Genomic DNA, 11828 nt, shown 5'->3' with positions numbered 1-11828 from the left:
TGTCCCGCCCTCTCCTTCCCCGGGTGAGCCGAGCAGAGTGTAATTCACGGGAACCGAGGCCCTACTGGGGTGATTCACCTGTTGAGGAGGGCGGGTCCCTCCTTGCACCTGTCTCCGCTCTCTCCGCACCCCTCTCCCCGGCTGGCGATGGACCCGCCTAGGTACACCCTGCGGGGAGGGGCGAGTCTAAGCGAGCTTTGGGCTGGGAGAGGCTCCCGTCCGGGGGGCACCGAGTTGACACGGACGTCTAGTGCCTTCCACTTAGAGGACTTGCAAGAACCGACTGAAGTTTCCAGAAAGGAAGCTCTGCCCTCTTAGGGACGCCGGAGGGGAATCAGGCCCAGGAAAAGTTGAAATTCTCTTTCGGAAGTTTTCCCCGCCTTCCCCCGCCCCTTCTCTAGTCGCGGTTCAGCCCCCGGGCAACTCTCGCTTTGGGCGCTTTGGTACTTAAAGGGGCTGAGTGGAGGCGCGTAAGTAGGGAGAGGTTTCCGCGTAAGGATTGCCGGGGCCCGGGCCACCTGCACCCTAGGGCGGGGCCTGTCGAGGGCCGGAACGCGGGGCGTTCAGCGGGGCTCTTCTGCCCCCCGAAGGCGGCGAGAAGAAGCGCCTCCTGGGAAGCCTTAGGCGCCTTTTCTGAGAGACTCCCTGGAGGTCGCGAACTGGCCACTGGTGGCCGGTGCAGTGCCCAGGGATGCTTTATTCGGCTGCATCCTGTTAGAATTCAGGTCAGATCACGTACATCTGTTCCATACCTTCCTGCGGTGGCTCCCCTTTCCAGAAGAAACCAAACTACAGTGGCCTGAGCCCTCTCTCACCGCCCCTCCTTTCCCTCTCCTGTTCTCTCAACTTCGGCCACGCTGGCGCCCGCCCCCCACCCCCGCCTGGTTCTGGAATGTCTGTTCCCCTTACTACTCCCTCTGCCCGCACACCCTTCCTGCAAGTGGCCATATGACCTTCCATCTCCTTTAGAGCTTTACCTAAAGGTCATTTCTTCTAAAATGTCAACTCTTTCGCGTGCCTCCCTCACCTCTTTTGTGTGTGTGTGTGTGTGTGTGTGTTAAAATACACATACCTTCATACTTACCATTTTAGCCACTTGTAAGTGCACAATTCAGTGGCATTTTTAATTACATTCACAGCCTTACCTACTCCTCCCCTATATTAATTCTATCAATTTAACAATAACTCCCCATTTCCACCTGCACCAGCCCTTGATAACCTCTTTTCTACTTCCTTTACCAAGTTGCCTAATCTGAGTACCCCAAATAAGTGGAAAGATGTAACATTTGTTATGTCTGGCTGTAGAGAGCAAAATGGAGTCTCTCGTGTCAAGCAGAAGTGTCAAGTGATGTCAAGTGTCAAGTGATGACTCAAACAGGGAAGGTACCACAGCTAGGGGATACTCCCAGGACCGATGTCAGCTGACACCCCAGAACTGATAAGGAACAGAACCAGAGAAGGTCTGTAAAGACCCAAAACTGATTCAATCCCTTTGAAAAGGGAAGGATTTTGGCCAGTAATCTCTCAGACTCTTCAGACCTGACCCCTTTATGTCTGACCACTTTAAAAAGGCAGCTGCCCCCCCCCCCGAAGGCTCTGCCCGATTGATCTCTGAACAGAACCAGGATCATCTTCCGTATGTCCCTTACATTCTGTTCACTCTTCAGTCTCCTTTTCCTTCTGTTCCTCAGACTCAATACTTTCAGTTATCCTTCTTCAAGTTCACTGATTGTGTCTTCTGTCTCCTCACATCTGTTCTGAACTGCTTGAATGGATTTTTCATCTCAGTAGTTGTATTTTTCAGCTCTGGAATTTCTGGTTGGGTTTTTTTTTTTATATAGTTTCTACATTTCCGGTGATATTTTCATTCCATTCATGCATCATTTTCCTGTCTCTCACCATATCTTCTCAAGCTCCTTGAGCATGTTAAGACTATTTAAGTCTTTGTCTGGTATGTCTACCACCTGGGCTTCCTCAGGGATATTTTTTCCTTTGAATGAGCCATACTTTTCTGTTTCTTTATACTTTATGATTTTTTGTTGTTGTTGTCAAAAATAGACATTTGAATCTTATAATGTGGTAACTCTGGAAATCATATTTCCCCTCCCCTCCCCAGGGCTTGCTAGCTGTATTTGTTTTTGTAAGGTAACTCTATGCTGGGAATCTGCCTTTTTTCCCTGGGCTCATGCAATGACTTTCTAAGTTCCCCTACATTATGTATGGTTGCTTACAAATCTCCTAATCCCTAAATGTCTGGCTTCCAAAAGGGGGAAAAGTGGGAGAAAACCCAGAGGCTGTCCCTTTAAATCTCCTGGGAGCTGCTTCAGCCAATGAGGGTCAAACCAATGGTGGTCTGCTTCTGCATCTGCACTTCTGTGATCAGAGGTAGTAATATGCAACCAGAATATAGAACCCCGATATTTAGAGGACAAGGTCAACACTGGGTGATCACTTTATTTACAAAATCTCATCAAATCTTCATAAGTGCCTTTTGGAGCCAGTACTATTAAAATCCCTATTTTGAAAATGAGGAAACCAGTTCCCAAAGAGAAAGCCATTTGATCAGGATTCCATTGCAGGAAGAGACTTCACTGCAGTTCTTTAAATGTCTGAGAAAGAGAAAAAACAGCCTCTTATAGCTGGGAGACGACCCGACACTAATAACAGTGTCAGTGTTCCTAGAAGCTAGCCTAGAACTTACATCTAGATCATATTATGCTGTTGAACATAAACAATTCCACAGCACACCAACATCACACAAAGCCTCTCTGTGACTATTGTGACAAAGATGAGATCAATCTATAATCATGTCTGAAAAGACAAGACAAGAACATGGTCCAAGCCACAAAATACCAAATGTTCCCCTCTCCCAGGTCACATGAGTGACTACTGCCTTAGCTGCATTCTTCTCAGCTTCTAGATAACATAGAATTACTCTCACCAAACAAGCATTCTCTTCTACATCTCTCCTATATACAAAGCCCTGATTTTGTTTGTCTTCAATGATTTCTGTAGTCAGAGAAGTTCATACCTCCCCAGTCCTAGAGACACAATCTGATTGTTAAGCCAATCATGGAAATTCTATTTTCTCTTGGAGATTGGTGTGGGTTTGTACACGGGACCTAATCCTGACCAATGAGACTTTAGGAGATCTGATGGGATAATTTTGGAAATGATCTCAACTTTATGATATAAAAGAACACTCCTCTTAGTAAACATCAACTGCAGTAATCATTACCGATTTCCTTTTGCCAAAGGTTTCCTGGGCGTGTAGAATTCTGTTTCCTTTGTTGGGTTGGTAGATTGGTGGTGGTGCCCTGTAACTGTTTCTGGCCAGTGGTTTGTGAGCAAGTGACAACTGTCATTTAAGGCCAGAACATTTAATGGTAGACACGAAATCCTACAGATCTCTCTTTCTTCCTCCTCTGGCATGAAACTAGAAATGTTTGAGATGGCTTTGCTCCATTATCCTGGTTCCCTGAGTGATTATAATGCTAACCCGCCATGGACAAGGAGCTTGAGTGAGAAATAAACATTTGTTTTTGCAAGTCATTGAGATTTGGGTAAGTTTGCTATAGAGGCAAATAGACTATCTTGAGTGATACAGAAATCAGTGTCAGGAGTGACATGCTGCTGTAACCAAAAATAAAAATGCATGGCATTGGCTTTGACACAGAGCAAAGGGAACAAGAAAATGTCTTTGAAAGCAGCAGGATGGAGACTGTTGCCTGAGATACTTTTAAAGGCAAAATAATATACTTCATGAACTTGCAGCTTTGAGGGAAGCAGTTGGAATACAGAATAGGAGTGAAAATTCACTAAAATTGGCCAAAAATTGGGAAGACCTCTGAGAGACAAAATCCAATTAGCACTCAGATTCTGCCAAGGATAAAATCAAGGGTACAGCCCAAATTAAATCATTATTAACCATTGTTAAAATCTCTGAATGAATGAAGATACTCCTGGAAAATCCTTAAGATACTCCCAGGTAGGCAAAAGGGCTCAGTGAGAGAGAGATGGAGAATATGGCTCTCCACAGATGCCTGATACAGTGTTTCTGCAATGACAGAGAAAGAGAAGGGGGGAGAGATGGGGAACATCTTGAGCCAAACTGCGGATGTGGGTTTTTGCAATGGAGTTGGCTGGAGGCTTTTAAGAATCCTTAGATCCCAAACTTTGGAAGGCAGGGAGAAGGCCAAAAACACTGCTCATGAGGGAAGGAAGACACCTCTCTCAACGCCACCTCAGATGCAGCCAAGGTCAGTAATGGAAAAAGAGATCTCTCTCTGGAGATGGGAGATAATGAGCACAGGGACCAAAGACTTAGAAAACACCTCCAACCCACCTCCATGAGCTGATCCGGTGCTATGCTAATGAAGCAGTCCTTCCCAGTTATGAGACAGGAGGACCTTGCTGTATTTCTTCAGTGGATGGTACAAACCAGTGATTTCTGTGTCTCCAGAAAGTGCGGCAGGACCAGGTTTCATTCCACTCAGGGCTGAAGCCTGAGTTCTGTGGGTGACGTCATAATGTCCAGGGTGGTTCCCAGCATGCTTTTGTAGCAGGCTACCATGTTGGCCCCCCTGTGGCTGCTTAGCCTTTCTCTCCCCACTCTGTGGGCAGAGATATTAATCAGATGTTCCTATAAGAGTCTCTGCCAGCAGGCCCTAGTCTCGGGCAATGATGTTGTTCTGCAGTGTGACTATCCCAAGGCACTCTGGTACTTCTCTTCCATTCTGGGGGAAGATCCCTTCCTGCTCTCCTCTGTGCCGAACATAAAGAAACTTCCTGGGGGCAGCCTTCAACTGACCAACCCGCAGCCCTCCCAGACAGGCCTCTATCACTGCCAGGACAGTGACAATGCCCTTGTGGTAGAGTACGAGATTGACTTCCAAGATGTCAGCACCCTGCACATCACCCACAGAGGCCTGGGCCAGAAGCCCCTGCAGAATGAGACCCTGAGTCTGGGTGGTCGTGTGCTCGTCTTTACTCACTGGGAGCCCTGGCAGGACTGTAACCGCTGCGGGGAGCCTGGAGAGCGGAAACGGCTGGGCTACTGCTACATCGAGGAGCCCCAGGAAAAAGCCATGCCGTGCTGGCTCTACCTGAGAGGGGAAAAGACTCACTCCAGCCGTCTGCGGACTGAACTGCAGGTGGAAGCCTGTCTTGCACCCTGCGACCATGTCAAGGAAACCAACCAGCCATACTTCATCTTTGACATTTACCCGTTGGGCAAGTTGACCAACAACATGTGGCTTACCTGCCCCTTGGCCTCCATCTACAGGTGATCGGACCAGGGCATCAGCCCTGCTTTGACCCTCGCCCAGGCTCTGTCTCCTGTGCCCCCCGGGGCAGGGGTTCGCCTTCCAAAGGAAACGCAGGCTCTGTCTCCCAGCCCATAAGCATTCATGGTCAGTCTGTCCAGGAAGGGGTCTCTTCACTGGCTTGTCCAGAGGTTCATTCAGTAGGAACTGCTTGTGTCCATTCGGAGCCGGACCGTGGGCAGGTGGTGCCGGGGACACAGCGGGGACCGGAAAGGTTGAGCCTCTGCCCTCCTAGGCGCCTGATATTCAGGAGTGACCAAATGTAAAACCTTGGCTTTGGTCATTCATGCCAACATCATCACTAGTGTTGTTTCTGTGTCCTCACTGGACTCTGACGGATACGATTTGTCTGTCCGTCCTTGCACCGATGTCACAGCATTTTTATTACTATACCTTTATAAAAAGTCATGATATCTGGTAGTATAGATTTTCCAGCTTTGTTCTTCAGGATTGTCTTGATTATTCTTGACCTTTTGTATAAATATTCTGGAATCAGTTTGTAGTTTCCATCCCCCCCAAATCCTATTTTTTAATAAATTGGAACTTCGTTGAATCTAAAGATAAATTTGGGTAGAATCAATATATTACAATATGCAGATTTCTAATCCACAAACATCATAAATATTCCCATTATGTAAGCTTTGTTTAATTTCTCCCGGTAATGTATAGTTATTAATATAGAGATCTTACGTATATTTTATTATATTTATTCCTGAGTAATTGATTTTTCATGTTATCACAAATTGTCTTTTTTTATGGCTATTTTATATGGTTTAATAAGTTGGTACATGAAATAAAATAATCCAAGGTTATAAACAGTGTTTTGACTATTGACAAAATTTTAATATACCTGATATTAAAATCCAATTCAAGTCATAGACATATATTATAAATACCACACACACATAATATATATTATACATAGTATTATAATAAAATATATGTTATTATATTATATGTTATATATTATATTATGTTGTACACCTGAAACTAATATAATGTTACATTATATTAGTAATTTGACATTTTGATTTTAACATTAAACATAATTTGACGAAATGACTTTAACATTTCAACTAATTGAAATATGGCATTATATACGTTTCAGGTATACAATGTAATGATTCAAGATTTCTATACACTGTGAAATAATCACTACAATAAGTCTAATTACCACCATCACTGTACAAAATTACAAAAAATCTTTTCTTTTCGTAAGAACTTTTAAGATTTACTCTTTTAAAAGCTTTCAAATATGCAACAAAATATTATTGACCTTTGTCAGCATGTTGTGCATTACATCTCCATTTATTTATTTTATAACTGGAAGTTTGTATCCCTTGACTCCCTTCACCCACTCCACCCACCCCTCAACCTTCCTCCCCTCTGCCAACCAACCATTTGTTCTTCATATCTATTTTGTTTGTTCATTTGCTTAGTTTTTATCTTATTTTTATTTTTTTTAAGATTTTATTCATTTATTTGACAGAGAGAGAGATCACAAGTAGGCAGAGAGGCAGGCAGAGGAAGGGGGATGAAGCAGGCTCCCTGCTGAGCAGAGAACCTGATGCGGGGCTCGATCCCTGGACCCTGAGATCATGACCTGAGCCAAAGGCAGAGGCTTAACCCACTGAGACACCCAGGCGCCCCTACACTATGTCTTCTTTATCCATTCATCCACTGATGGGCCTTTAGGTTGTTTCTGTATCTTGGCCATTGTAAATAAAGCTGCAGTGAACGTAAGGCTACATATATCTTTTCAAATTAGTGTTTTCATTTCCTTCAGATAAGTTCCCAGGGTGGAACTTCTGGTTCATATGGTAGCTCTATTTTTCATTTTTTTGATGAACATTCATACTGTTTTCCATTGTGGCTGCACCAGTTTGCATTCCTACCAACAGTGCACAAGGGTTGCTTTCTCTGTACATTCTCACCACCACGTACCTCTTCTTATCTTTTAAATAATAACCATTCTAACAGGTGTAATGTGATATCTCATTGTGGGTTGGATTTGAATTTCGCTGATAATGAGTGATGTTGAGGCTCTGCCTGTTCGTGTGCCTGTTGGCAATATGTATGTCGTCTTTGGAAAAAGGTCTATTCAGATGCTCTGTCCAGTTTTAAATTGGGTTATTTGGGGTTTTTTGGTTTGGGTTTTTGGGTTTTTTTGTTTTATTGTTGTTTGTTTGTTTTTGCTATTGTTATTGAGTTGCATAAGTTCTTTATATATTTTGGATATTAACCCCTTATTGGAAAAATATTTTTCAAATATTTTCTCCTATTCCGTAGGTTGCCTTTTCATCTTGTTGATGGTTTTCTTTGCTGTATAGAGCATTTTAGCTTAACATAGTCCCACTTGTTTATTTTTACTTTTGTTGCCTTTTGTTTTTGGAGTCAAATCCAAAGATTTGTTGCCAAGACCAATGTCAAAAAGCTAAATGCCTATATTTTCTTCTAGGAGTTTTATGGTTTCAGGTCCTATACTTGGGTTTTTAATCCATTCAAGTTAATTTTTGTGTATCATGTAACATAGGGGTCTAGCTTCATTCTTTTGCATGTAGCTGTCCAGTTTTTTCCAACAATATTTATTAAAGAGACTGTCCTTTCATCATTTTCTATTCCTTTTTTAAGTTTTTTTATTTTGATGAAGTCCAATTTATCAGCTTCTCCCCCCCCTTTTTTTTTAAGATTTCATTTATTTATTTGACAGAAAGAGAGAGCACAAGCAGGGGGAGCTGCAGGCAGAGGGAGAGGGAGAAGCAGACTCCCCACCGAGCAAGAAGCCCAATGCAGGGACCCTGGGACCATGACCTGAACCGAAAGCAAATGTCTAACTGACTGAAACACCCAGGTACCCCTCCTTATTATATATTCTTGATCCTTTGTCATAAATTGATTAACCATATACATGTGAGTTTATTTCTGGGCTCTCTGTCCTATTCTGGTGATCTATGTGTCTATTTTTGCCGATACCACACTATTTTGATTATGATAGTAGTATAGTTTGAAATCAGGGAGTGTGATGCCTCCAGCTTTGTTCTTTCTCAAGATTGCTTTGGTTATTTGGGGCCTTAAGGGTTCCACACAAATTTTAGAATTATTTGTTCTATTTCTGTAAAAATGCCATTGGAATTTTGATAGGGATTACCTTGAATCTATAGATTGCTTTGGGTAATATGGACATTTTAATAATATTAATTCTTCTAATCCATGAGCACAGAATATCTTTCTATTTTTTGGTGTCTCCTTCAGTTTCTTTCATCGGTGACTTAGAGTTTTCAGTGTACAAGTTTTTCACCTCCTAGGTTAAATTTATTCCTAGATATTTTCTTTTTGATGCAAATGTAAATGGGGTCATCTTCTTAATTTCTCCAATAATAGTTAATGTATAGAAAGGCGACTGATTCTTGTACATTGATTTTGTACCTGACAACTTTACTGGATTTGTTTATTTTAGTAGTTTTTTGGTGGAGTACTTATGGTTTTGTATATATAAAACCATATTATCCACAAACCGTGATAGTTTTACTTCTTCCTTTCCAAGTTGGATGTCTTCTTTCTTTTTCTTGTCTAATTGCTTTGTCTAGGATTTCCAGTACTATGTTGAATAAAAGTGGGGAGAGTGGGCATCTTTGTCTTCTTCCTGATCTTAGAGGAAAAGCTTTCAGCTTTTTACCATTGAGTATAATGTTAACTGTAGGTGTGTCATATATGGTCTTTGTTATGTTGAGGTACATTCTCTCTATTCACATTTTGAGAATTTTTATCACAAATGGATGTTGAAGTTTGTCAAATGCTTTTTCTGTATCTACTGAGATAATCATATGACTTTTATCCTTCATTTTGTTAATGTGGTGCATTGCATTGGTTGATTTGTGGATGTTGAATCATCTTTGCATCCCTAGAATAGATCTCACTCTATTATGGTTTATGATCCTTTTAATGTATTGTTGAATTTCTTGAGGATTTTTGCATCTGTGTTCATCGGATTAGCCTGTAATTAATTTTCCCTTTCTTCCTTTCCTTTTCTTTCCTTTCTCATTTCCTTTCCTTCCTTCTTCCCTTCCCTCTCTCCTCCTCCTTCCTCCTCCCTCCCCTCATTCTTCTTCTAAAAATAAGTTTGGAAGCATTCCTTCCTCTTGAAATGTTTGTGAGAGTTGAGAAGGCTAAGTATTAAATCTTCTTTGAATGTTTTGTGGAATTCACCAGCAAAACTGTCTGGTCCTGGACTTTTGTTTTTTTGGAGGTTTTAGGTAACTGATTTAATCTCCATACTAGTAACCAGTCTTTTGGGATTTTCTGTTTCTTTATGATCCGGTCTTGGAAGATTTTATATTGCTAGAAATTTATCTGCTTCCACTTGGTTTTCCAATTTGTTGGCATATAATTGTACACAGTAGCCTCTCATGATCCTTTATATATAAACTTTAAAGATTTATTCATTTATTTTAAAGAGAGAGAATGTGTACAAGTGGGACAGGCTGAGGGACAGGGGCAGAGAATCTCCAGCAGACTCCACACTGGATGTGGATCCCCAGGTGGGGCTCATTCTCACAACCCTGAGATGATTACCTGAGCCAAAACCAAGAGTCAGATGCTTAACTGACTATACCACCCAGGTGTCCCATGATCCTTTACATTTTTGTGATATCAGTTGTAACGTCTCCTTTTACATTTCTGATTTATTTACTTGAGGCCTTTCACTTTTTTTAGTGAGTCTAGCTTAAGGTTTGTCAATTTTGGTTTATCTTTTCAAAGAATCAGCTCTTAGTTATGTTGTCTTTTCCACTGTCTTTTTAGTTTCCATTTCATTTCTTTGCTGCCCTGAACTTTATTATTTCCTTCCTTCTACTAACTTTGGGTTTCATTTGATCTTTTTAAGTAAAGTTAGATTGCTTATTTGAGATTTTTCTTTTTTTCTTGAGGTAGACTTGTATCACTATGCACTTCTGTCTTAGAACTGCTTTTTCTATATCCCATAGATTTTGCTATGTTGTAGTCCCATTTTCTTTTGTCCCAAGGTGTTTTTTATTTCTCCTTTCATTTTTTCATTGATGCACTAATTCTTCAGTACCATGTTGTTTAATCTCTACATATTTGTGATTTTTTTTCCAGTTCTCCTCTTATAATTGATCTCTAGCTTCCTACTATCGTAGTTGGAAAAGGTGCCTGATATGATTTCAGTCCTCTAATTTATTGAGACTTGCTTTGTGGCCTAACGTTTAATCTATCCTAGAGAATGTTCCATGTGCACTTAAGAAGAATGTGTACTCTACTGCTTTGGATGGAATGTTCTGTTATATATCTATCAAGTCCATCTTGTCTAATGTGTCATTTAATGTTGATGTTTCCTTATTGATTTTCTGTCTGGATCATCAATCCATTGATGTAAGTAGCATATTAAAGTCCCCTACTATTGTTTTACTGTCAGTTTCTCCCTGTTAATATTTGCTTTATATATTTAGGTGCTCCTGTATTGAGTGCATTAATATTTACAGATGTTATATCTTGTTGTATTGAACTCTTTATCATTATGTAATGTCCATCTTTCTCTTTTATTGCAGTCTTTTAAAAAATATTTTATTTATTTATTTGAGAGAGAAAACACAAACATGGAGGGGAGGACAGAGGGAGAGGGAGAAGCACACTCCCTGCTGAGCAGGGAGCCCAACACAGGGCTTGATCCCAGGACCTTCGGATCATGACCTGAGCTGAAGGCAGATGCTTATCCAGCTGAGCCACCCATGTGTCACAGTCTTTATTTTAAAATCTATTTTGTCTGATATAAGTATAGCTACCAGCCTTTTGTTTGTTTGTTTTCATTTGCATGAAACATCTTTTTTATCCCCTCTCTTTTAGTTTGTGTGTAACTTTACATCTGAAGTGAGTCTCTTGTAAGTAGCATATAAATGGGTCTGGATTTTCTTCTTTTTTTTAATCCATGCAGCCACTCTATGTCTTTCTTTCTTTCTTTCTTTCTTCCTTTCTTTCTTTCTTTCTTTCTTTTTTTAAGAGACAGAGAGAGAGAGAGAGGGGGGGAGGGGCAGAAAGAGAGGGAGAGAGAATCTTAAGCAGGCTCCACACCCAGTGCAGAACCCAGCACAGGGTTTGATCTCACAACCCTGAATCATGACCTGAGCTGAAATCAAGAGTCAGATGCTTAACTGACTGAGCCACTCAGGTACCCCCTACAACTTTCAACTGGAGAAGTTAGTTCATTTAATGATTTAAAGTTATTATTGATAGATATATACTTATTCTCATTTTGTTAATTGTTTTCTGGCTCTTTTGTAGTTCCTCTCTGTTCCTTGCTCTCTTCCTGTGTTGTTTGACGACTTTCTTTAGTGTTATGATTAGAATCCTTTCTCATCTTTTGTGTTTTTGCTTTGTGATTACCATGAGCTTCATATATAATGGCCTATATATATAATAGTCTATGTTAAGGTGATAGCAAGCTAAGTTGAACACATTTTTAAAAATTTTTTAAGATTTATTTATTTGAGA

General features: G+C 41.0%; 1 protein-coding gene across 1 annotated transcript; it reads left to right on the top strand.

The window, feature by feature from the left end:
• Positions 1-4571: 4571 nt before the first annotated feature.
• LOC308358352 (protein FAM187B-like) lies at positions 4572-5288 on the top strand (the record flags this gene model as incomplete). Its single annotated transcript, XM_080828532.1, has 1 exon — positions 4572-5288. One exon carries the CDS (start codon positions 4572-4574, stop codon positions 5286-5288), a length of 717 nt encoding a protein of 238 aa, XP_080684658.1.
• Positions 5289-11828: the final 6540 nt, after the last annotated feature.

This window comes from Martes martes (genome assembly GCF_963455335.1).
Source record: "Martes martes genome assembly, chromosome: 17".
NCBI lineage: Eukaryota > Metazoa > Chordata > Mammalia > Carnivora > Mustelidae > Martes > Martes martes.
This window is presented reverse-complemented; position numbering and strand designations above follow the sequence as displayed.